General features: G+C 38.9%; 1 protein-coding gene across 2 annotated transcripts; it reads right to left on the bottom strand.

The window, feature by feature from the left end:
• Positions 1-2,480: 2,480 nt before the first annotated feature.
• RIOK1 (RIO kinase 1) lies at positions 2,481-26,765 on the bottom strand. Of its 2 annotated transcripts, XM_003417866.4 has the most exons (17): positions 26,663-26,765; positions 23,851-24,022; positions 22,069-22,159; positions 21,346-21,415; positions 20,206-20,248; positions 17,578-17,670; positions 15,834-15,946; positions 15,651-15,731; positions 14,519-14,605; positions 13,963-14,100; positions 13,508-13,611; positions 13,184-13,290; positions 11,374-11,439; positions 9,174-9,293; positions 8,105-8,158; positions 6,452-6,604; positions 2,481-5,353 (listed from the first exon to the last, which is right to left on the bottom strand). In XM_003417866.4, exons 1-17 carry the CDS (start codon positions 26,731-26,733, stop codon positions 5,243-5,245), a joined length of 1,674 nt encoding a protein of 557 aa, XP_003417914.1. In that variant the 5' UTR covers positions 26,734-26,765; the 3' UTR covers positions 2,481-5,242. The 2 variants fall into 2 exon arrangements, with proteins under 2 accessions (XP_003417914.1, XP_023413444.1); XM_023557676.2 differs by lacking the exon at positions 6,452-6,604.
• Positions 26,766-26,771: the final 6 nt, after the last annotated feature.

Here is a 26,771-nt window from a genome sequence, read left to right as displayed (position 1 = left end):
ACTCGCTCGCTCCCTCCGCTCTCTTTTTGTGTCCATTTCGCCAGCTTCTAACCCCCTCTACCCTTTCATCTCCCCTCCAGGGAGGAGATGCCAATATAGTCTCAAGTGTCCACCTGATCCAAGCAGCTCACTCCTCACCAGCATCCCTCTCCAACCCATTGTCCAGTCCAATCCCTGTCTGTAGAGTTGGCTTTGGGAATGGTTCCTGTCCTGGGCCAACAGAAGGTCTGGGGACCATGACCACCAGGGTCCTTCTAGTCTCAGACCATTAAGTCTGGTCTTTTTATGAGAATTTGGGGTCTGCATCCCACTGCTCTCCTGCTCCCTCAGGGGTTCTCTGTTGTGTTCCCTGTCAGGGCAGTCCTGGGTTATAGCCAGGTACCATCTATCTCTTCTGGTCTCAGGCTGATGTAGTCTCTGGTTTATGTGGCCCTTTCTGTCTCTTGGGCTCATAATTACCTTGTGTTCTTGGTGTTCTTCATTCTCCTTTGATCCAGGTGAGTTGAGACCAATTAATGCCTCTTAGATGGCCACTTGCTAGCGTTGAAGACCCCAGACGCCTCTCTCCAAGGTGGGATGCAGGATGTTTTCTTAATAGATTTTATTATGCCAATTGACTTAGATGTCCCTTGAAACCATGGTCCCCAGACCCCTGCCCCTGCTACGCTGGCCTTCGAAGCATTCAGTTTATTCTGGAAAGTTCTTTGCTTTTCGTTTAGTCCAGTTGTGCGGACCTTGCCTATACTGTGTTTTCTCGTCACCTAAAGCAGTTCTTACCTACTATCTAATTAGCATTCACAATATTTTTAAAGAGCTGTGGCATAGTGGTTAAACACTCAGCTGCTAACTGAAAGGGCAGTTCAAACCCACCAGCTACTCTGTGGGAGAAAGATGTGGCAGCCTGCTTCTGTGGGTTACAGCTTTGGAAACCCTGTGGGGCAGTTCTCCTGACTCAACTGGCAATGGGTTTTTGGTACAATATTTTTAATAAGCAAACCCTTTTAAGAAATTAGTTCCAACATGGTTCCTTGGAGTTTGAAGGGCCTTTTCTAAATAATTGATCTGATAGGCTTTCAAAAATTACAGAATTAAAAAAAAGAAATTTTATAACCACCTGGTACAATTCCCTCAATTCACACGTGAGGAATTCCCCCAAAAGGAAAGTGACTTATACACAGTCCCACAGCTGGGTTACCTGCAATAGCCAAGAGAAGGATCTAGGTTCCCCTCGAGAAAGACTTGACAATGTTTATATGCTGAGGCAGGAGGAGATGACCACCCAGCATTACTGCCAAATATTGGTATCATTCAATGGAAAATTATACCAATCCCCTGGAGCTGGGGTAATAGGCTATGGCCTGTGCAAAGGAAGGATCGTGATGCTGCTTCACTGTGGGAACTTGTCAGCTTCGAGTAAGCAGAGGTCTTGTCTAAACTAAGAACCATCCCTTGAAATCAAGGTATCTTTAAAATTTCAGTCTCTAGCCCTTGGGAAGAAATGGAGAAACGTGAGTACAAGCCTCCCGTCTCCTCACACACTGACTGTGGTGATTTAAGGTTCAGTGACTCGTCAGTCTGCTGTTTTGGCTTAGCACTTTGGATATATTCAGCCAAATAGCCTCATACGGTCAAATTCAAAATAATAATTAGCTTACTCTATTAGTTTAGTTTAAAATGCATCAGTTCCGTTGGTTGAGTGCCCACATCAACTTTCCATTTTCATGTATATGAACAAGATGACTGTGTCCAACTCATGTAACAGCGTCATCTTTAGGAAGCACACATATAATTCATTAAATATTTATTAAGTGTTTACCATGTTTCAGGTACCATTGTAGGTGCTGGGATACACAACTGAACAAGGCTGGAAATCTCTGCCCTTAAGGAGCTTATATTCTAGTCAGAAGTTGGAGGATAAGACAAACGATATATATGTATATATATGTAAATTTAGTTTGATAAAAGAGCTATAGAAAAACAATGCAAAGTGAAGGTAATAAGGAGTGTGGGGTGGTAAGGAAGGAGCAGACCACAATTTCAAATAGTGTCAGGACAGTCTCACTGAGGTGACATATTTTAAAACAAGGATCAGATTTGACAAAATTCAAAATTTTATCTGCATTTGTTCAAGAGACAAATTCTCTAACTGCATACACTAGAACCTGATGGAAGAAAGACGTGGCAATCTGCTTCCGTAAAGATTTACAGCCTTGGTAACCCTATGTTTATGGGGCAGTTCTACTGTCCTATAGGATCACTGAGTTGGAATTGACTCGATAGCAGTGGATCTTTTTTATTGGTTGACAAACTGAAAATTTGAACAGTTGCCAAACTTTTGAAAATAAATTTAGAAATATCAATTCAAAGCCCATGATATTTGAGCTGTTCCTTCACCAGCTTCTAAAACAATCATTTGTTTAATCTCTTCTTTCATTTTCTGTAGGGTTGCTATGAGTCGGAATAGACTTGACAGCACTGGGTTTGGTTTTTTTTTTTTTTTTTGGTTTTTCATTTTCTAAGCCAAAAGGTTAATGAAATCGCAGCCACAAAGCAGGATAGGCCCACTGCCAAGAATCGGCAATCTATTTGCACTGAATTAAATAGAATACTCATGAAAAGCAGGTATCTTCTCAAACAACTTAGTATCAAACTTTATATAAAGTTTTTCAACATCTTGAGTTCAGCTCCATAAAGTCAGTCACATATAAAGCTGAAGAAAACTTGATGTCAGTCATGAATCATGGATGAATATTTGATCAGACTTAGGCAAAAAGCTGCCACAGGTCCTGCCTCTTCAAATGCTGGAAGGAACTTCTGGGCTTCTCCTTGAGCTGACAAAAGTTCTGTCCCTAAACCGCTTCATCAAAGGAAGAGTAAGAACTACAGCAGCACAGGAAGTAGCTGTGATTTTCTGCTTCCAACTGAAGTATCCAGATTTCTTACAGTCAACTTCAAGAAACTTTTAGAAACATCTATGTTATTTGGAGGGATCGGAAAATTAACAAAATACGATAGAAAATCAGATACATTTACAAATGACAAAATTATGTCCCTGGCTTTGGGCCAAGAGACCAAAACCTTCCTCTCTCCTAATGGAAAATAACTGTGGAGCCAATAATCAATTAACACGAATATGTCAAGTGATCAAATTTAATTAGCAACCAAGGTCAGCAAGCAGCCTGCACACTTGCCTAACGGGCTTCTTCCCCCAAACAGTGATCCAAATAGGAAAGCAGCCACATCAGCAAGTAGTCTCAGAACATTCTCAGATTAAAATCCTACAGCCCCAAACCTCGATGCTTTACAAGCCACTGTGCCTGTAGCAGTGTAAGAAAATGAACTGTCCCTGGTCGAGGTGACGCTCATTTTGCCCAGGTGTAACTGATTCCAAACTTAGAAATTGCATTAGATTCACCAAAAGGTAGTTCTGAGGAGCTTGACCCACCCCATGTCAGTAAGACCAAAACAAATACCAAATCCCTAATTTCTACATAATTGCTAAGCCTATTTTTGCTTTTTGTTAGTTACAAAATATTTTGAAGGGGCTACTTTAATCTTCATTGAAATTACATTTCTTACTTTACCTTTTTTGAAGTCGGGGAGGAAGAAGGATATAAACAAAATGAAATCTGACGTATCATCTTAAAAGCTCAGTTGATTCCTCCCAATGCCCACCAACTCTCAAGCATATCCAAACTTCAGCTTAGGTGGAAACTAATGACTTATTTATAGAAATCATTTCTGAATGCAATGGCTAAAATAACTATTTCTAGTATAAAGTATATGGTAGAAAAAAAAACTTTTAACATTTGTGCTTAGTTGCCATATTTTATCTCACCTTCCTACCCCAAACCTGCCCCAGCTGCATTTCTTCCCATGACAGTTGCAACCCCATCCTTCAGCTGCTTAGGTCACAAACCTTGAAGTCACCCTTCTCTCTTCTCAATCCTCACAGATTCCCTTAGCATTATCTACATTCTCCACCTTTGGGTTGTGTCTAAATTCATCCCCTTCTTTCCAATGCCACTGCTGGCATCCAAGACCAGGCCACCATCGTCACTCAATTGGATTACCACAAACACCTAACTGGTTTTCCAGTCTTGCTTCCTAGTCAGTTCTCCAGAGGCCAGACAGAAGTCAGGTCATATCACTCCTCTGCTCCAAACCCTCCAACACCTTCCCAGCTCACTCAAAGACCAGAAGGCCCTGCACTATCCCATCTCTTCTCCTACTTCTTCCCTGGATTAGGTTGCTAAAGTCCCATTTCTAGAACATGTCAGACTCACTGCTGCCTCAGGGCCTTTGTACTTGCTGTTTACTCAGCCTGGAATGCTCTTTCCTCCTAAAATGCACATAGCTCACGTTCTTCAAGCATTTGCTCCAACAGCACCTCAGTGTGGCTCTTCGCAAACCCTCATCTCCCCAGGCATTCTCTCTTCTCTGCATTATTTCTCTCCACAGAATTTATCACCTGCTGACACATTGTTTATTTACGTCTAAATATGTGTCTCTTCACTAAAATGTAAGCCACCTGAAGGTAGTGATTTGTATTTTTTTTTTCACTGTTGTATCCCCGGCACTTAAAACATTCAAATACGTGATGCATCAATGAACATGCCAAATAGTTCTAAAAAACCACAGGAATGAGAAACAGCTTATGAGCTGGGAAGTCCTAGCTCAAAAAAGCATATTAAGATGAAGGGCAAGTGTATTACAAATGGTCATCAATGCACACAAGAGCAGAGCTGCATAAACGGGTCCATCTACAGCCAACGGAATTCTTCTCTAAGCGAAGCTCCCTGTCATATAAACCGTAGTCTTAAAAATCAGAGAATTTCAGATGGGTCTTTGGCATGTACAAACAAAACAAAACCAATTTTCCTAAGTTTGTCCGAAGTGCCTTTACACTTATATAAACCTTATGGATGATCACTACATTTAAATGTTTATGATGCTTCGTAAGACGTATTTGTAGGAGAAAAAACATATAAAAATAAAAAATGTATAAAGTTCTTCATTAAAATAGTAGCTTAAATAAATGCTCCATCAATACCAGACAGAGCCACTGATGGGACCTAGGCAAAAGAGCTTAAAGCTTTTTACATAATTACATAAAAATGCTTGAATCAGTCTTCAGAGACAATTTGGTTAAAATCAATAACCAGTCTTCCAGATGCAGCTCAGAGGTCCACGTAAGAAGAGTAACTGCTGGGAAATGGCTGTATACAATACAGTTCTGGTTTTATTTGCCTTTCTTCATCTTGGCTGTCTTCTCCTTTCTTTTTTTCACGTGTTTAGGGATTTTGTTTTTTCTTTTCTCTCTCTGGGCTTCCTTGACCATCTTTTTCCTCTCCTGTAAAAAAAAGAAATTATTAACAGAGTATTCATATACTATTATTATGACTAAATAAAAACATCTATGTAAAAGGGGAAAAGTGGAGTATAACATGAAAATGACTATGATTTGGTGGGTGAAAACGGTCTTTGAGTTGTCTTCATAGAAATTTGAAGACAGCCAAAAGAAATACCCCTGAGGATGTTATTACATGGTTTGTGGCTACTTTTCCTTACAAGTTCCAAGAATTCTAAGAAAAACAAAGGTTGGAAGGAGAAAAAATATGTTTCTAGTAGACAGAAAGTGTACTAGCGAGGTGAATCTCTCTCTTAGAATCCAAACTTAGAATCCGAACTTTATAAGGTTTAAGGGATAAAACTAAGATGGAGGAATAACCCGTTCTTCAACAGTTCACCATGAGTCAACTCTGACACCACTTTTACTTCTTGTGAACGATAACCATTTTTAATCAATGTACTGAAGTTAGTGTCTTACCTCTATGCAGTGCCAAAAGAGCTCCTAACAGAAGCCAAATCTGCCAAAACATAATGTTACCACCTAAAGCTAAGTTAACACTTATGAATTAAAACTAAGATTGTCTTGCTGTTATTGTGTGCCATCAAGTCGATTCGGACTCACAGCAATCCTGCAGGACAGAGCAGAACTGCCCCTAGGGTTTCCGAGGCTGTAATCTTTATGGAGCACATCACCAGATTTTTCTCCTATGGAGCTGCTGATGGGTTCAAACGCCAACCTTTCAGTTAGAGGTCATCTGCTTAACGGCTGTGCCACCAGGGCTCCTTAAAACTGAGATTAAACCAAAGCCAAACCCATTGCCATCAAGTTGATTCCCACTCACGGTGACCCTAGAGGACAGAGTAGAACTGCTCCATAGTGTTTCCAAGGGGCAGCCAGTGGATTCAAACTGCTGACCTTTTGGTCGGCAACCGAGTTCTCAGCCATTGTGCCACCAGTGCTCCAAAGCTAAGATCATGAGTACTTATAAACAAATAATGTTTTCGGTCATCATAATCTAGTTAGATTCCTGAGCAAAAAGAAATTAGAGTGGCTTTACTATCATGTTGAAGAAAAAGGGAATTGAAATTCTAGGCTAACCTTTTTATCAAGTTCAGGGTCAGCGGTATGCGTCTTGGAGTGGGCATGGTCTCCCTGCTCTTCAGAGTCTGCATCAGAACACTCAGAGCTTCTAGCATCTTCTGAATCTGAACAAGTCGTGTCCTTCACTTGATTTTCTAGGAGTGCAGGGACCTTGAAAAATTATATACCATGAGAATTAAGTTATTCTAAGCCAACAGGCATTTATTATTATTGAAAGAGTTAACGTCAGAATTCAGATTTTAGCCTTGCAGATATACTTTGAAAGGTAACACCAAAGCAGGATCAACATCAGGGAGGAAGCTGAGAAGCAACCATTATAGTAAGGTTCAAGTATACACCCCAATAAGGGGACTGGGGCTTTATTCAGGTGACCCATTTCAATCACAAAACAGTTCTGCTTCTTTCGGTAGGTCAGAAAGGTTGAGATTTACAAGGATGTGAAATATAGATAGGAATAAAAAATAAAGACAAACACTGTACGATCCCACTTATATGAAATATCTAGAACAGGCAAATACGGACAGACAGAAAGTAGAGCAGAGGTCACCAGAGGCTGGCGGAGGTGGGGGAAGGGAGACTTACTACTGAGTGGGTACAGAGTTTCTGTGTGGGGTGACGAAAAAGTTTTAGAAATAGGTGGTGGCAACGGCTGCACAAAACTGTGAATGTAATTAATGCTACGACTTGTACACTTAAAAATGGTTCAAATGTTTTTATGTCATGCATTTATCACAATAAAAAAAAAAAGCAATTATATAAAAAGAAATTTCCCAGACAGCTGCAATACAATCTTCATGCTCTGGAATTCAAAACACTACCGCCCTACAATGACTGCTACAGCGATGCAAAATACTGGGATCCCCCAATTCAGTTCTTCCCAGAGAAGACAGCAGATTTTCAAAACGCTAACTATACGACCCTTTATTTAAGCCTTTAAATAAGAAAATTATAAGAATACCAGCCTTTATTATTGGCTCAGTTAGAATTACTCACCCTTTTAAAACATGAAACAAGATTGTTATAAGAAAAAACAACCCTAGAGGGATGCAGCTCGCTAAGACTACTGAACTCTGGAGACTGCTCTTCAACCAGTGACATATGGGGGTGAGGCTACACACACATCATTTTCAAAAGCTGGTTGTAAAAAACATCAGGAAACACATGGCATGGTTATCATTAATAACTTCACAAATGAAGACCAGGACACAAAAAGGATAAATGTCTCCCCTGCAACAACGGATAAATCAGAAATTTCCACATTTCAGTCTTTGTGACTGGAAACCCTGGTGGTATAGAGGTTAAGAGCTACGGATGTTAACCAAAAGGTTTGGTTAGAATCAGCAGTTTGAATCTACCAGGCGCTCCTTGGAAACCTTACGTGGCCTGTCCTTTAGGGTCACTATGAGTTGGAATCGACTCAATGGTGATGGGTTTGGTTTGGGTTCAGTCTTGTGATTAGAAAGAATTAACACAAAAAGAGTTGTTTTGCTGCCTTTTTAAAAATGTCTGTAGACTTCAAAAAGTACTTATTTTTAATACTAACATAAAATACTTACTGTTAATTTAATTCTAGTAATACTTTGCACTAATGAAGTTTTATACCCTTTAGAAGTTTTCACATAAATGAACAGTGACACACATTCTTCCTACCTTCTGAACTCCTGACAAATCTTTCTTCAGTCCTGTTACAGTTTGGTATAGAATCTTGTAACCAAAAAGAAAAAAACCAAGAATCAATATAGAACTACACAGTATACATGTTATAATATTAAGATGTCTTAATATAGTATCTTATGATCGCTTCTGGGGTTACAAAAAGTGACAAATTTCTCTGGTAACAAAGGAAGTATATAATATTGGTGTTATTCTTGTCCACCAAGTGTACCAGGGATCAGCGGGCTACGGCCACAGGCCACATTCAAATCCCCATCTATTTCTGTCCTGCCTATGATCTAAGAGGAGCTCAGGCTGCAAACTAACAGTTTGAACCCACCGGCTGCTCTTTGGAAATCCAATGGGGCAGTTTTCTACTCTGTCCTATACAGTCCCTATGAGTCGGAGTTGACTGGACGGGAACAAGTTTGGTTTTTGGTTTGGTGATCTAAGGACGGTTCTCACAGGGCATCTGCAATCAATCTGATGATCGCGGACACTAACTCTGAACCTCAATTAATCGAAATGTTCTTCCCCACTCCCCCCTCAAACAATTCCATTCTTCTCATTAGAAGACTGACATTACAAAACGTTGTCCTCAATTATTAAAACATTTTCAATTTCACCAATAAAAACTCTGTAGAAATTTGTTTTCTTTATATAAGCATCTACACAATAGCCTCAGTTTTGCTCCTTGGCCTACAAAGCCTTAAATATTTATTATCTGGCTCTTTAACTAGTTTTTTTAACAAAAAAGTCTGCAGCCTCTGAAGTATACAAATGCATCTAGTATAATAACTGTTCACAGTCTAGACTTCTATAACAATCTTCCTTTTTCTGTAATTGTAGTCTTTTGGACTCATTCAAATGTGTCACACCGTGTCATAAATACTAACGTATTCCCTTCACACCCGATGCACAGAGAACACATGTTAACACAGGGAAACTAGCCATCTCAGTAGACCAGAAGCCAAGATTCAAGCTTAGAGGACTTTACAAGGCCCAAACAGGTTTGGGATGGTCTCATTCTTTTGTAAACTTGTTATAAGCAAACCAAGATACTCACATTGTCTTGTTGGGCATTCATGGCCATGTCCTCTTCCTTCAACTTCATCATTATATCCAGATCCCTCTCGTAATTTTTCACTTCATTCAAGGTTCTAGGAATATATGCTCGCTTAAACACCTAACCATGATACAGAGGAAAAGCAAGACTGCGATTGTTGTCCACATACTTCTCACATTCACTCCGCACCTCAGCCCACCTGGTAATCTATCACCATCATCTACCACGCTGCTGTTCAGCCATCTTGTCTGCACACAGCAGGGCGTGACTACTATGCACATATGCCAGAAGTAATCTGTACCTGACAATAAAGGACTACATTTTGTGGATGACTTATCTTACAGAAAAAAAAATTATATTGCTGATTCCAAGTTATCCTTAGAATAACACTTCTCTCTCTCCTCCTTTGCATTCCAAAAAAGCTTTTCTGAGTAGGAGAGAAAGCGCTGGAGCTGCAGACAGCAAGGTAGGAGGGTGTTCTCCTTGTAGGGGAATACCATCTAGCACGCTGCCAGAGGAAAGAGGCTGAGAGCCTCTGATGAATACAGGGCAGCTCATATTTCTCCAGCATACTAACAGTTGTGAGGAGAAAAAAAAAGCCTACTGTGGGTCCTTCACAAAAAAATATGCTATGGCTCCCCAGACTAAAATAGTTTTATTTTTCACCAAAGCATAAATATTCAAAAATTTACAATGCTACTGAAATCAACATTTAAATCATTAAAAAATTCACATTTGCAAATTAAAAGCAGACTTTTCCTTCTAGAATCATGTATCTTGATAGAAAAACAAAGGTTTTCGTGGCTGTGACCTTTTGCAAGCAGATCGCCAGGGCTTTCTTTCAAGGCGCCTATAGGTGGATTGGAACCACCAACCTTACGGTTAAGCCCAGTGCTTAATTGTTTGTTCCACTCAGAGATTCTTATGTTCCAATAGGCTTTTAAAAAAACTTTTCTCCATCTTGGGCTAATAGGTTACTGAGTGGAATGATGCAATGAAACATAAATTATACAACTTAGCTCAGTTAAACTGTGTAACATATTAAGTCTCAAGGAAATATTATCATCACTTTAAAACCACTACTTATCTCTTATTAAAAAACAAATGAATTTAATTTTACCAGTAAATATTCCTGAAATTGAGAAAAGGCTGTTAACCTTACTAACTTCAGAATAAATAATCCACTTGTAAAAATCCTCTCTTTTTAACCATCTACCTAAGGATTGGTATAATTTGAATAAAACATCTTTTTTTTTTGACCCAGAGATAAGATGTCTTAAACTACTTTGAACTTCCTATTTCAGATGAGGTAGCATTTTCTTGAGATAATTATCCAAGTTTCTTCCTTGCTGAATGGTTCAAAATATCTCTGTGGAACTAACAGGAAGAGATTTTTCTCACAGAACTGGGATAGCTTGTTGCTTTAATTAAACGTTATCTGGCCTAACTGGAGGGTCGCAGAGGCTGCTACTAAATGCATTTTATTTTAACTAGGAGTTTAACTATTATTTAAGTCTCTGAAATGCTTGTAAGTAAGAACCAACAGTCAAAAATTAAATTCAGAGTAAGAATGATTTCCCTAATTTCTCCTTCTTGCTGTCTCTGTTCGGGCTAAAACATTATTAAACTTCTGTAAATACCTTTATTTGATGTATCTCAGATCCTATTACCTGAGACTGATAATTTGAATACAGGAGGTCAGGGGGAATATTTAGCAATTTCTTATTATCTTGGTAACATGTAAAGTTTGCCATCTAGCCTTATAAGACTGACCCCAACTCCCTTAGCAATATGTATTTGATTTCACAATATTTCTGTTGTATAGCAGTTTTGAAAAAGCATGTATTGTGCCACCAATTATCATTTATCGATGCTGTAACAGAGCTGTCAGAACTGGTATACTACATAATGCCTCATGCTTTGGCATGGAAACATCATTAGATCATTGTTTTCACATTAAACATAAAAACAACAAAAATCACTAATCTATTAAGATCAAGTTTATGCCTAAAGCAATATAAAAAAGGCCTCCTAGGGTAGAAAGGGGGAGGGTGCTGTCACACTGTGGTGACACCAAACAATATGTGCATACATTTTTGAATGAGAAATTAACTTGAGCTATAGACTTCCACCTAAAGCACACACACACACAAAAAAATACAAGCGTTTCCCAAGGATGTGAACAGACAATAAACCTTACTTCTTCATCCACGTGGTCTTGGCTGGACCTTTCTTCGCTGGTCCTTTGAGATGCTATTTCCATGGCCTTGGAAGAAAACAAAAATCACTTTCCCTTACATTCAACTTGCAGATATTTTCTCCAGTTTTAGTATAAACCTATTCTAATCTTTTTCAGTATTACCTATTTACAATTCTAAAAGAAAGGACTTAGTGACCCCTAGTGGGACAGGTTAGCACTCTACCACTGACCTCAACAGTAAGGTTGTAATCAACCCAAAAGTAACAGGGTAAATTTAACTCCTCTTTGTTAGCCTAGGGGCATCCCTATCTCAACAAAGTCATATTATGTTTACTAATTTTTAAAAGATCAGAAAAAATATTTACAAAGGAAAACCAAGACCCAGAGAATGAAAGAACCATTTCTTGAGTATATGTCTATTAGGGTTATGTGGCTTTAGGGCTACCGCTGTATAAACAACCAAAGAAAGTTCTCTGTGCACAGAATGACTGAAACTAAGAGGTTGACAAAGACGCCAAAGTGTTCTTTCGGCTTGTAGTTACTGGAAACTGAAGACTTGCTCTCTACTCTACTTAAAATACATAGAGGAAAGAACAGTGGTACTAGGATTTTTGTTTTATTTTTACATTTAGACACCAAAATTAGTGCTAAATTAAAGGGCTGAGGAATAAAAACGATGTGATACCAATTAGCTCAGGTAGCAGGAACTGATTAAGCACTAGTAACACAAAAATAAATAAGGCTCCTGTCCTTTCACAGTTTAGTCTAGTAGAGAGTAAGAAAATTAAAAAAGAACTTGTTATCACAAGAAGTAATACAGTGGGACTGTTTCTATTCTGTTGTTGTTAAGGGCCACTGAGTAGATTCTGGACTCACAGCAATCCCATGTGATGGAGTAGAGCTGCCCAACATAGTTTTCTAGTCTGTGATCTTTACAGGAGGAGAATGCCAGGTTTTTCTCCTGGGAGCCACTAGGTAGATTTGAACAACCAAGTTTTCAGTTAGTGGCTGAGTGCTTAACCATTGCACCACCAGAGCTCCTTATTTTTTATTATCCAAAAAACAAATCTAGTGTCATCGAGTTGATTCTGACTCATAGCAACCCTATAGTACAGAGCAAAACTGCCTCATAGGGTTTTCAAGGCTGTATATCTTCACAGAAGCAGACTGCCACGTCTTTCTCCCATGGAGTGGCTGATGGTTTCAAACCACCAACCTTTTGGTTAGCAGCCAAGCGCTTTAACCGCTGCGCCATCAGGGCCCCCTCTTTTTATAATTATATTATATGAAAATGTACATTTGAAAGCAATGATTTCTGCCTATTTCCTCTTAAGAAAGCTTTCTAAACTGAGCTATAAAGTTCACCAAGCAGAGCAAAACTGAACAAGGTGGAAATGGGAAGGCATTCCAGGGAAAGGAAGAATACGAAAAGGTATGAAAAAACCGGAAAACCTATCTAGGGCAAAAATGTCATGTGGTCACAATTCTATGAGGCAGACAGGTCTTTGAGAAACAAGGGAAAGGAATTCATGACCAAAAAGCTAGCAGGTTTCTTAATAAACATTCACAAACTTTGACAGTTTACATAACCTTGCCAGATGATTAAAGTCAAGAAACCTGGCTTTACTACAGGCTGTTCTACTATTATTTTTGATTCCCTACCTGTGAAATCAGAAGGAAAGGTTCTTACGAAGCTGTTAAAATGAATAAAATTTATGCTAAATTATTTGCGTTCCTCAGAAGTGCCACATAAATGGAAATGACTACTGCTATTTGCTGCTCTTTCCCTTGCTGGCCTTTCCCATCTAACCTTTGAGAGATAAGCGTCCATGTTCTCATGTGTAACTGATGGATCTGTGACAAATTCAAACAGCTCCCGCACGGTCATCACAGCAACACTGTGCTTCAAAAAAAACTCTGTCAGAAGGAAGTATGTTAACAATAGCTTTATGATGGAAAAGGTTATCATTGCACTACTTTAAGAGAAATAAATAAAAATATACCACCTCCCAGCAAACAGTTTAAGTATCATGGCACCTGTTGATTCAGTGCCAAGATTTTACACCAACAGCTTAACTGAGTACGGACTCAACATGTGCCAACAGGTACTTAGAAAATTCCAGTTTCCACTCACCATTGACATTGGCACAGTCTTTTCTCAAGAATTCCAAGGCATGTGGGTGGTCGTGCTCCACGGACTGTGAAACATCAATGATGTACACCTCTCCATTGTGGTACCTGGGGGGTCAGAGATGAGGGGACCACAGGGATATGGTAATACTTTCCTACTTTTTGTGTTAAAATTTTTTTATTCTTAAAAACAAGGGAAATAATTCACAAAATGGCCAAAGTGATAATAAGAGGCTACGCTGATTAGCAAGAGGTGAAAACTCCGGAAACTTTCGAGTCCATTAACTCTGTTAATGACAAAAGTGGTCAATTCTGTGGCTAGGTCACTGAAGGCAGAGACCACATCTTATAATGTCAAAACTTTAGAAGCAGTATGACCGTTTGGATTGAGATCCTGTCTATATTACTAAAGAACATGGAATGACCACTAGAAGTTCCCGAGGGACAGCACACACTCACAGCATGTTAAATTCACTGAGATCCGCGTGGACCAGCCGGGCATCCTGGTACATTCTTCTCATGTATTGGATGACCTGCAGGTACAACTCCCGAGCCTTGGATTCTGATAACTGGACATTTTTCAAGAGTGGCGCAGGCCTCAAATAAAAATAAAATACACCAACTAAGATAAAGCGACCCAGAATGAGTTTTCCTGCTCTGTGTTGGGTCGCTACATGCACTTCTCTTCTACAATCTCCTCAGGTGAACTGCACATGGGACGATTTGTCTCACTACAGATACACCATTCCAAAAGGCTATCAAAAACAGGCACTTTCCCAGTTTACTGTATAACCCATTCCCCAAAAACAGGGTTAACTCTGTTATTCTCAAGCACTTTGAGACTAAAAATGGTAGTCTCGACATTTACGCACTGAGAAAGTGTGAAAAATTCACAGACACACACACAAATTCCAAGATGAAAGGAGCTATTTGAGTGGGAAATACTAATATATCTGCTCATTTAGTTAAAAATACACTTCCAAACACAGAGTTTTTAGGTCCTCCATCTACTTACATGTCGTCTTTTCCAATGAAACCCATGAGAAGAACATGACTTCTTAGCATTATAGGTTCTGGGCATGGCACCTCTGCTGTGTTTAGCCTGTCATATTATAAGATGAAAGGACAACTAAGAAGCTGACACACCATCTAAAACACACTACGACAGCTAGACTATGCAAGACTGACACTGCTGTTAGGAGATGGCACCAAGGCCTCTCAACTGCGTTATCGTATCTCGTTAACGTTAAGTCATCGGCGATCTTAAGGAGTGCCGTTTTGTACCACCAAGAATGACAAAATATGGGCAACTCAACTATTTCACCCCGTAGCCTGTAACACCCAGTCCAATTCCAGAGATGTTAAACTGTGATAAAAGGTGCATCATGGTATCGATGAAATACAATAGGTATGTCTGCAGTTATGAGTTGATCAGCCTGAAAAATACTTAATAAAAATAGTTGGACTCACACCTAGTAGCTAATTGAGCACAAAAAGATTTCAGAAATACCTTCAAAATAAGTAACACATGATCAATACTAAAGTATTCAATGTAAATCACATGTGTACAACATTTAAAAAGTTGAAAGACATTTTAAGGGGAAAAAAAAAACCTTCAAAAATTTTGAGGAAACTTGATCTCAGCTAGGTTATGAGGTTTTTACCCAAACAAAGGAGTCAGTGGGAATAAAGAATATAAGTATGCATCCAAAACTGGGCTGAAATCAGAAAAACAAACTGATAAAAAGTTTAGGACCTGGCAAAATCTGTCTAGAACTCCAATAGCCACTAAAAAGTGAGACATCCTCATCCCTAACTATGTTACTTTGCTGCTTATTCCTTATTACTCAGTGAAAACTCCAAACGTCATAACATGGTTTATAAGACTCTTCAAACGAGCTCGCCCTGCTGAATAAATGTGAGTCACGGCAGAATTCTTCAGTAATGGCTTCTCATAATGGAGAAGACGAGGGAAGTCCTACGTGCCCAGAATTGTACTTCTTTTGCTTACTGCAGCAGACCCAATGGAACTGAATGGCCCTACCAAGTCCTGCAATGGGGCAGAACCACTTTGGGGTCTGCAGGTAGGAAACAGTCGATGTCAAAGTGCAGGCGCAGCACAGAAACCCAAACGCCCAGACGGTCACCTGATTAAGTTCCTCATTTCTTTTTCTGCCCAAGTTTTCACCATTTTTCTGGGGTTTCCTTTACAATAGCCATGACGAAACCTTGGACAAGAAAAAGATTTGTTATTTCAACCATTCCATTATTATGTTTTAATTTTTTAGGCAACAGAAACTAGACCAATCGGAAAAAAAATCTGAGCTCACCTGAATTCCCCACTAACATACTTATCCCGATCTTTGAACACCAAAATAGAAGTTTTATAAATTTTGATTGCTCTGTTCTCTCCATTTGTTGTGCTAGCATGGTATACATTAGCCTATTAAAAATCAAAAATAAAGAAAATTAAGTTTGTGTTAAATAGCTACAAACAGTATTTTACCTTTTAACCTATTTGATTCTAACCTCAAAAGTCAGTGCCAAGATCCTAGGGCTAATAATAAAATGGCAGCTAGCCGCTTCTCATCACATACTGTGTCGTATACAATGCTAAGAACCTCACAGTTATTTAAATATCATAATAACTCAATGCATAGGTACTATTAATGTCCTCATTTTACAAAATGGAAACTGAGGCAGAGTGAATGAGTTAAGTGACATACCCAAAATCACACTATTAGAAAACAGAAAAGTTAAAATTCAAACCCAGAGCTGCCTGGCCCCTAAATCCCAAATGAATCATTACACATACTGCCTCTATGAAAATATAATAAAGTGTTAATAGGTATATCATAAATCAGTCTCATTAAAATTTGACCACATATCTGACACTTAAAGCAATAGTTTCATCTGTCTGTTTTCTGCAACTACTTATTTTTAAGATTACAAACTTCCTGTCTATGTCCCTTCCAGTGCCTCCCGGTGCTGGCACAGACACGGTACTCTGGTCTCTCCTTGAACTGCATTAGTGGGAAAAGGCTCTAGAGATTCAGGAATTCTAATCCAAGTTCTACTACCTTAGTCTGCTCTAAACCTTTAAAATCATCACCTTCCTCCTCTGCCTCACTTTTCCTTAAAAGAAAAAAAGTGCTTTGCAGCCATCCCCATTCCTATGTACTAGCTTAATAGCTACCGAAAGAACATAAGGAATGCTGTTATCTTTTAAAGACAATTAAAATATGAACACCATACCAAAAGATATAACAAAGATATCACCAATTTATATATATAACAAAATCTAATTTAAATTTATGTGTGAGAAGAGGTTTCATCCCTTTTTTATAGCTGAAATATATGGAGAATGTTTGAAGACATTCTTACATCTACCCACTAAAAGCCACCGCCGTCAGGTTGATTCAGTCTCATGGCAACCCCATAGGGTTTCCAAGGCTGTAATTTCCATAAAAGCAGACTGCCACATCTTTCTCACCAGGAGCCACTCGTGGTTTCGCACCACTGACCTTTCGGTTAGCAGTCCACTGCTTTAACCACTGCACCACCAGGGCTCCTTACATCTAAAAAAACACCCAGTGCTGTTGCTTTACATCTAGTGATTTATAAATTGAATTTTATTGAGAATTGCTTCCCATAGGATTAGTTGCTAATTAAAAAACACCACGGCTGTCTTTCTCCATACCCACATACAAGGAAAAAGATGGGAATGACACTCATTGACTCTTAGAAATGAGACAATAAGCCCGCTGCTTCCATTAGTAACTTTCTGATTAGGACTCAGGCTTACAGTAATCTGATCATCTAAACTAAGTATTGGGCACAACCAGTCAGACTCAACGATTCAATATTGTAACGGTGCAAAACTTTCTACCTAGCCACAAATACTAATAATACTATTTGCAGAAACACAGTATTAAACCGTCCAGACCCAAATTAAGTCCTTTGCACCCTTTTTTTCTTAAAGGCACAACTCACTACTAAGTGCCTTAGTTCCGCTTGGTATGTGAATTGAGAAAACTAACATGGAAACATTCAGTCATCCAAAGAAAAGCTCACTTCTTTTCCTGTGCTGATACAGCCATTTATCTCTGATATGATGCCTCTAGTCAACATCTTGAATAAAATCATTCGCGTTCTGGGGTCCAGCACCTAGAAAAAAAAATGTGTACAATAAAAAGGTCAGAAAGACAGGACCAAATTATTTCTTAAGAAAGCATCTGACAATTAGTCAACTGTGAGCTTAGGGGCACTGCACTATCCGCCTGGCTCAGTAAGAGTCACTCTGATGGTGTACTATTACTCACTCCAACTTTTAACAAATAAAATGTAGGTGAAGGTCAAAGGAACCAGAGATGACAAACCAATGAGCTCATTCAGCCATGGAAACCAAAAGCTACCAAGTCCAAGAGAGGCAGAAATCAACTCTACACCAGCATTAGCTAATAAAATATATACAATGTAAGCCACATAAGTCATTTTAAACTTTCTAGTCACAGCATGAAAAAAGTAAAAAGAAACACGTGAAATTAATTTTAGTATATTTTACTTAACCCAATGTATCTAAAAAATTACCACTTCAATGTGTAATCAATGTAAACAGTTATTAACGAGACACTTTACGTTCTGCTTTTTATACTGTCTACAGAGTCCAATGTGTATTTTACATTTATAGCACATCTCAATTTGAACTTGCCACATTCCAGGTGCCCAATAGCCACACACGGCCAGTGGCTGCCATAGTGGACAGGCAGCTCTGAACTGGGGTCAGCACGCTACAGCTTGTGGGCCAAAGCCAGGCCACAGCCTGTTTCTGTACAAAAAAATGGCTTTTACATTTTTAAAAGGTTGTAAAAGAGAAAAAGAAGAACATGTGATAGAGACTGTATGTGGCCCACAAAGTATAAGATATTTACTACTTGGACTTTATACAAAAAGGTGGCTGACCCTTGCTATAGATGATTAAGTGTCGGTAAGGTTCTTCAAAGCCAGAGCCGTCAACCTTGAATAAAAATGATCCAAAGTCCTTTTTTAAGAAACAGAACACAATGTATTTAAAGCCTGATCTTGTCCATCCCTGACCCTCGGGCTTGCAATTCTAACAGACACCAGCAGTAGCTCCACGTGGCTCAGCCCAGGGAGGGAGAAAAGTGTAAACCAGCCAAAACTTATGCTTTATGGTCTATCCTTTGAGGACGCGGCTGTGATCATATCAGAAATCTAAAATTAATATAACCCTACAACTTTGGAAGAGTGCAGACTGAAAACCAAACTACAAGCATCGCAACTAGAGAGGAATAAAGGGGCAGTGACTGAATAGACGATCATCACCATCCCTTCTCCACTGGACAGGTACAGGGGGAAGTAAGCTAGCTGGGTACAGGATCTGGGTAGAGACCTGCTCTTCTGCAAAGCTGGTACTTATGTATGTTAGGGCCATAGGAAGGAACAACATACCATAATGGCTTAAAATTAAAGCGGGACAGAGAGAAATATAATAAGTAGATACATTTATAGAAAAGCATTTATTTTAAAAGACAGCTGAAAACTCAGGATATGCACTTCATCCTTCAAAATTAAACTTCAGAAGAGAAAAAAGATTTCCTGCCTAAATTATCTGAGTCTTTGAAAAATTAAGGCTGCCTTCTTTAGTCATAAAAAAATCACAGAATAAATAGAGCACAATGGAGACACAGGCCCCATACTCTGTGCCTGCCTGACTAAAGGTGGAATTCTTCATTTGCACAACTGGCTCTGGGTTCTGGATAGAGGCTACCCTTTTGAGGACGGAGGAGGATGATAGAAAGGGTGCTTGTGCCTTAAACCAAGCATCTGCAGGCTGCAAAGGCTACTATTATGTTTGTGCATATATGTATAAGCGGGAGAGAAGGGAGGGAGGTAGCAACAGCAATGCTCTGACCCTTTTTACCGTTTTCTTCACATCAAAAATCTGGGCCACCAATGGTAACATCCAATCATAACCCTTGATGTGTGAGGCAATTGTTATTAGTTGGCGTCAATTCTCACTCGTGGTGACCCCATGTGTGCAGAGCAGAACTGATCCACTGAGTTTTCCAAGCTGTGACCTTTCGGAAGCAGATCACTAGGCCTGTCTTTCAAGATGCCCCAGTAGGTTCAAACTGCCAACCTCAAAAAGCCCAGGGTTTAACTGTTTGTGCCACGTAGGGATTCTGTGTAGGATAATCAGGAGCCAATCTCCCCCGATTCTCGAATAAAAATAAAACAAGCATAACTTGTTAACAAAAAAAAAGATTTCTAACTGGAAATGTGAAGGCCTTACCTCTCCCCTTGTCCCTCTGTCGTCTCCCCCCCAATCCCCTCCCATGTGGCACATACTCTATCTTCTGGGAAAGCTCACAAAATTCCTGCAGGCCTTACTTAGAGATAAGATTCCTAGACAGACACTCTCTTTTGGGTCCCCTGAGAAAGTATTCTATGGTGGTTTCACAGGATCACAGGGCACCATGACTCTAGTTCATCTACAAATAGTCATATTAAAGCAAAACGCACAACTATAAACTCAAAACTGTAAAAAGAAGTAATTTTATATAGGAGCAATTTCAGCTAACATAGTATTAGGCAAGAAGGATGAAAGCAAACTATTTAAAGAGAAAAAGAAATGCTAGTTTAAATTAAATAAGAGCTTGCAATACATTTCAATTGTACCTGTTCTACAGTTGCTCTGTCTGCCTTATCTTTGAGGCGATACCTAACCGAAAAACAAAGAAGTATAGTTGACACGTTCAATAGTCAGTGACAGAAGTCAAAACACAAAGCTTCTAAATGTAAATCACCCATGAAAATCCCTAAGCAGATAGTCTGATAACAGACTTCCTGACTCAGCGAAACCGCCTTCCTTTCCCTTAATAAACAATTCAATTCCCTGGCGGTGTATTTGCAGGAGGAAAAGAAATTTCTGTCTAGCAAACATGATATTCCAGAAACATTAACTAAAAGAGCAGCTGGGATGAGGTGAACAATGCTGGAACACACCCGTACTGTCTGTCAGATCTCTAATTATCATCTCCTACCTGCACAGAAATACAGTCATTCATAACGCTTTCTCTTTACATTTTCTTCAAAGACAGTTTTTAATTATTTTTTGATTGTTATCTGAGTTTAGCATTAAAATGCAGACTGTGATTTCCTTCAGTTCACTTACCAGGTGACAATCTAGTATACTAAGCTAAACAATTCAAACAGAAACTTCAGTGACGTACCAATTACTACGGTGTTTCTTTAAAAGCTGGCATCTCTTGGACAGCAATAAATCAGAAGAAAATTAATCACATAACTGCTGGTTATGCGATCTTAATGGACATTTTCTATAATACAGTGTTAATGCCTTAGAGTTATCAGCATATAAGCAAAGGTAGCCAGATCTAAACAACTGGCTTTGAGAACAGAAGCATAAATGGAAACAGTTCTCAGTTATATCATTATTTAGCATCAGTTTTCCCTTGAGTTTTTAAATATATTTTGTGAAGAGGGACAGTTTTTAATAAACTCAAAAACGGAGCACTTTTACATTCTAACGTTTTAGTTTAAACTGAAATCTACACTATTATCCTCATGAGAGCACATTCTTGAATTTCAAAACATAATAATCTTACTGTGTATTTCTTAAGAAAACTCATTTAATACTTTCAACTTACAAAGGCAAAGACACTGAAGCTAAAAAACAAGAAAGAATTGACATAAGAATACAAATTAACATCCTTGCAAAAGAATGAGGACCAAGATACTACTTGATCTGCCTAGAATCACTGCCTATGGGCCACATTGTAGAGTTAAAATATTACTTACATATCTGCTTCCTTTTGTCTAGACTTTTCAGTGACTTTATTTATGACAGAATCAGTAACATTTAGTTTATCTAAAAATTAAAAAAAAAAATACAATATAAGCAATATGTAACACAAAAGGACATTAACCAATACAGATAATAACTGCCTGAATTCCAAACTTAATCCTAAAAATTGCAGTGTCATTTCAAATTATAGGTTGATGATAGGCAATGAAGAACCTAAAATACCTCTACTCATTAATTCAGTATTTGTTGATAGCATGTAAGCATCACTGTGCTGGGCTGATGAGAAGTCTAGATATACAAGAAGAGAATGATGACCTTGGGTTTTTCAAGGTATGGGCGTTCGAAGCAACACTCTGATTCTTCACATGCGTTGATTTAACAGCTCACACGTACATACAGTCTCTAGTAAGACAAAATATAACTATACTCTAGTATCTTCCACATCCTACTCTAAGGTGATCCTACTACAGAATTTAACACAAAACAGACAATAACCTGAACGGGTATCTTTACTTCCCACTCCTACAACAATGAGAAAACAGAACTCTAGAAGCATAAGCCAAAGTCCTTCCCTGAAGCCACTTTTCTAAATCCCTAAAAGTTTTTATTTTCTCTTAAGCATGATTATTCAGTCAGCAACATTTAAATATGTTCATTTCTTAACATAATGACATTTTTTTCATAGCCCTGTAAGGTAACATATTTTATAAACTCACCCAGATTAATTTTATTCTCAAATTTTCGTAAGACCTTGTCTGCTGGAGTAGACATTTTGGCAGAACTGTAGTTAGAAGTCTGTCGATTTGCCTAAAAGAAATCGTTACAGAGTCTAAGCAACAGCTGTAAATAAAAACCTAAGGTTTATCATCACATTTTTTCCTTCGTTCACATTTAGCTATTAAAGCATCAATACTTTGGAGTACCCTAGGAAAGGTAAGAGTCAGTCTAAGTTGCTTAAGGTTTTTTTAAAAAGGCATTTGAAATAGTTTGAAGTTACTGGCTAGAACAAAGAGTGTGCATAATCTGGGGTTTTTTCCTTATCCACAGTGTGCTCCTCATTATTATAAATAACAAGTTAAAATTAAATGCATTTTTCTGATTCGACTCGTTTATAGATTTAAAACAAAGAACACTCATTTACACCCCCCTCACCCACACTTCCCCCACCCCCCAGTATATAATAGAGTTAAGACCAACATTAAACTGGCTCTAAGAATTCTACTGTGGACTAGCATGGGAAAAGGAAAGAGGGAGAGCAAGGCTTCAGCACTTACACTGGTGCTATACATGAACCAAAATAACGGCAGAAACAGAAGAAAGTGGAGACAACATCAGAACCCCTAAGTAAAAACGGCCTAAAACAACTATTGATTCAATCCTGTTATCTCAGCATGGAACTCTTGAGGCTGATTGAGTTTTCTTTTTCGTACAGAACTTAAAAAAAAAAAAAATCTGTATTAAATTTAACTATTAACATATTTCTAAAATTAAAATATGTTCATGGTAGAAAACACAAGCAAAAAAAATTTTTTTTAATGTCTATAATTGTAGCGCACAAATAGTTAACAAACATATATACTTCTAGTCATTTTTCTAGCTTTTTTTTTTTAAAGGGATTATACTCTATTATGAAATTACTCAGTCTCATCAGAAATCACCAGAGGGATTACCAAAACAAGACCACAAGTTGGAACTTTATTTTTAAAATTCATGCATTCTAGTCCCTGATAAAGCTGTTTTAAGATCAAGGAAATATTGGTGTTTTTCCCTCCATATCTTTGAGTAACCTTTATGCTCCAGGAAGATGCACCCTAACAACCCTCTGGCTCTGAAACCCCTGACACACTTAGTCCTTCTGGCTTGAGAAGCAGGCTCTAGATGGTTTGGTTACGAGGCTTCTGTGCATGGTAGATGATGACAGATCATGAACATATGTCCATGTCATTAAGTCTTCAATGGCAACGTGTCTTAGAACTGTAATATCCCACTGCATGAATGATCAGTCTCACAGTAAATTTAACCCGTTTGCCCCTAGAAGAACTGCTGAGTCAAAGGGTTTATAACCTTTTATCACACTGTACTTATTTACTTGATCATCAATTGACATATTTTGTGTCACTGTCAGTTTCACAGATAGGAAAACAAAGGTTTCTCTACACATTCAATCTGCAGTTCTTTAATAACTAATGAGGTTCAACTTTTTTCATGTTTCTCAACCACTTTTAGTAAACTGCCTATCTGTGTCTTTTCCTACACATTTTTAAACTCTTCATTTTATTATACATTAAATAACTTTTTAAATTAATTATGTAAAGAATCCACAATCAGGAAACTATCAGAAATACAGAAAGGACAAAAAATAAAAAGGACAATACAATCTGTGGAAAATCAGCTACTCACTTTAGAGCCACATCAATGAATGAGAAGACCTCGAAGAAAATCTTTTTAAAAAAAGACATAAGACAAGCTAAAGATGTGTAGGACCGTTTATAAAATACCTGTGGGTTATTCCCTCTATTGGACGCATAACACTTTGTGAGTTTCCCAACTCTATCGTTCCAGTCCCAGTCATCATCGTCGTCATAATCCTCCTCCTCCTCCTCCTCTTCTGTCTCATCTTCACCCTTATTTTGAAGGTCTTCAAGTGGAACACCATCTTCCTCTTTTTCACTAGAAATAACAATGTTTTGGCATGTTTACACATGCTATAACTGAACTCACATACACAATTATTTATGATACAATACTGATATTTACAAGGTCTCCTTACAACATTGTCTCCCAATAAGCCCCACCTCCTTTATACCAAACTCTCCTGTTTTTTTATAGTTCTGTTACAGTTGTCTGCTTATTCTCCACACCCAAGTCCTACTAGGGAAGGAGTACATCAAGTGTTAAATCCACTTCTGCTTCAGTGAAGTTAGAATTTTATATTTTTATTTTCTCTGATAAGTATATTGACTGATTTTGTACACTAGAACTCAACTCTAGGAAAATCATTCACAGAGCTGTTTTAAGGTGGGGCGGGGGAGGGTCTTTCTGATAAAATTTAGGAATAAATTGCCAATAACCTAGAATGACATATTAAAGTGATAGCTTCATTTGTACCAGAGCTTCTCAACCTTGGCCAGATAATTCTTTGTGGCAGGTTATCTTGTGCATTTTAGGGTGTTTAGCAGCATCCCTGGCCTCTCCCTGCCAGACACCAGTAGCCAGTTGTGACAACCAAAAATACCTCCAGATTGCCAAAAGTCCCCTCAGGGCAAATCATCCTGGTAGAGGGCCTCGGGTTTACCCTCACGACATTCAGTATGAATGGTAAACCAGTGAACTCTGATTACCATCAACTACTCACCAGCCACACTGGCTGTGCTGCTTCTGCCCATTTCCCTTCTTCCCTAAGGACTTCTGTCCATGACTGTAAACTAAATCTGGAATGCCCCTTCCATTTTCCTGGCTAAACCGTACTCAATCTTCCAGTGTTGGCTTACTTGCTCTGGGAAGTCTTCCCTAGTCTTCACCCACTTCTCCTTTGTAGTACTCACACGATTCTAGCAAACTAATTTGTCTAATTTTAATATGCTTCCCTGCTGCATTAAGTTCTGTGTTGACCAGGATAGTCTTGTTTACCAATTTATCCCTGTGCGCCACTGTGAACCTAAAAATTGGCAGTTCAAACTCACTCGGCAGTACTACGGAAGAAAAGGCCTGGTAATCTGCTTTCATTAACATTACAGACAAGAAAACCCTATGAAGCAGTTTTACTCTGTAACACATGGGGTCACCATGAGTCAGAATCAACTCAATGGCAACTAACAACACTAGATATGACAACACTTAGATAAGATACATAAAAAGCATTTGACATATATTTATTGAAAAAAGGTTCCCAGTGGATTAATAAAATCTACACATAACGAATTTTTATGAATAAATGAAGCAAAAATCATTTTTTTAATTCCAAAATAACTCCATAAAATGTTTCATTTTGTTTTTAAGTACCTCATATTCAATCTACTGCCAAACCCTGTCACCTCTACCTCCAAAACATATCCCTGTGGCCCTAGCTAACATCATCTTTGAACCAGATTACTTTATCATCTTTGAATTGGTCTCTTTTCAGTCACTATATAAGTTAACAAAAAAGAATGTTAGGTTGTTGGGTGCCATTGATTCCAACTGATAGCAACCCCATGAGAAAGAGCAGAACTGCCCCACAGTGTTTGTTTTAACTTTATTTTGTTGTTGTTGTTCCTAATGAGAATATACACAGCAAGATACACCAATCTGTTTCTACAGGTACAATTCAATGACATCCATTACATTCTTTGAGTTGTGCAATCATTTTCACCCTCCTTTTCTGAGCTGTTCCTCCCACATTAACACAAACTTACTGCCCTCTAAGGGTCCTATCTAATCTTTCAAGTTACTGTTGTCAATTTGATCCCATACAGATAGTCCTTAAAGAGTATAATTTGGTTTTAAGACTTCAGGGGATAATTTTTTGGATTAAAGGTTATCTCAGGGTAAGTTTCAGAGGAATAGGGTTTTCCATGGCTGATTTTTCCAACGTAGATCACCAGGCCTTTCTTCTGAGGTGCCTCTAGGTGGACTCAAACCTCCAACCTTTCAGCCAGCAGCCAAGTGCATTAACCTTTGCACCACGCAGGGACTCCTCACCACTCTGGCTTCTTGATAATCATTTAACAACAAGGGGGATCTCATAGCTGGGCCTTTGCACTTGCTGTCTCTTCTGCCTGAAATGCTGTGCACCCTGCTCTTCTCATGGCTAACTCCTTTTTGTCACTGAGATTCGTACTTACTCCTCCTTTGACCATTCAGCCATAATTTACTGTAACAGCCTACGTGAATTATCCACACAGGGTACACCATAATCTGCTTTTGTAAAATCTCTATGTACTGGCCTCTCCCCACATTTCATCCCCTGCCCCCAAGTAGGAGGTAAAGTACCACGACGGTGAGGACTTGATTTTCTTGTTCGTCACTATCCTCTGCGTCCAGGACAGGCCCTGGTACAAAGCAGGTGTTCAATCAGTATCTTTTGGACGCTGAATGTAGTCAGAGCACAAAAGCCGGTTTGCCATCCTCTATCCTCAACTCTGCCTCTCAGCGACGCTTACCAGCCTGGGAACCCTAGACCCACTTAGCAAGTGGCTTTCATTAAACCCGCCATAAACAGGGACGGAATACCTGGCCTTGAGTCTCCCCCCAACACACAGAAAAAAAGTCAACTCCCGTCAAGGGGCGAAAGAGGAGAGAGCAAAATCTGAACAAAGCCAATGTGTCCACCTGTCAGAGGACTCCGCATCGTCGAACTGCCCCGGGACCACCCGGCTCATCAACAGCCGCCGGTAGTCCATGACGGAAACGCGGCAGCGCCCAGCAACACCGGAAGCCG

The sequence above is a fragment of the Loxodonta africana genome, chromosome 1, assembly GCF_030014295.1.
Source record: "Loxodonta africana isolate mLoxAfr1 chromosome 1, mLoxAfr1.hap2, whole genome shotgun sequence".
NCBI classification, from domain to species: domain Eukaryota; kingdom Metazoa; phylum Chordata; class Mammalia; order Proboscidea; family Elephantidae; genus Loxodonta; species Loxodonta africana.
Note: the sequence above shows the minus strand (reverse complement) of the source record. Positions and strands in the feature narration are given on the sequence as shown.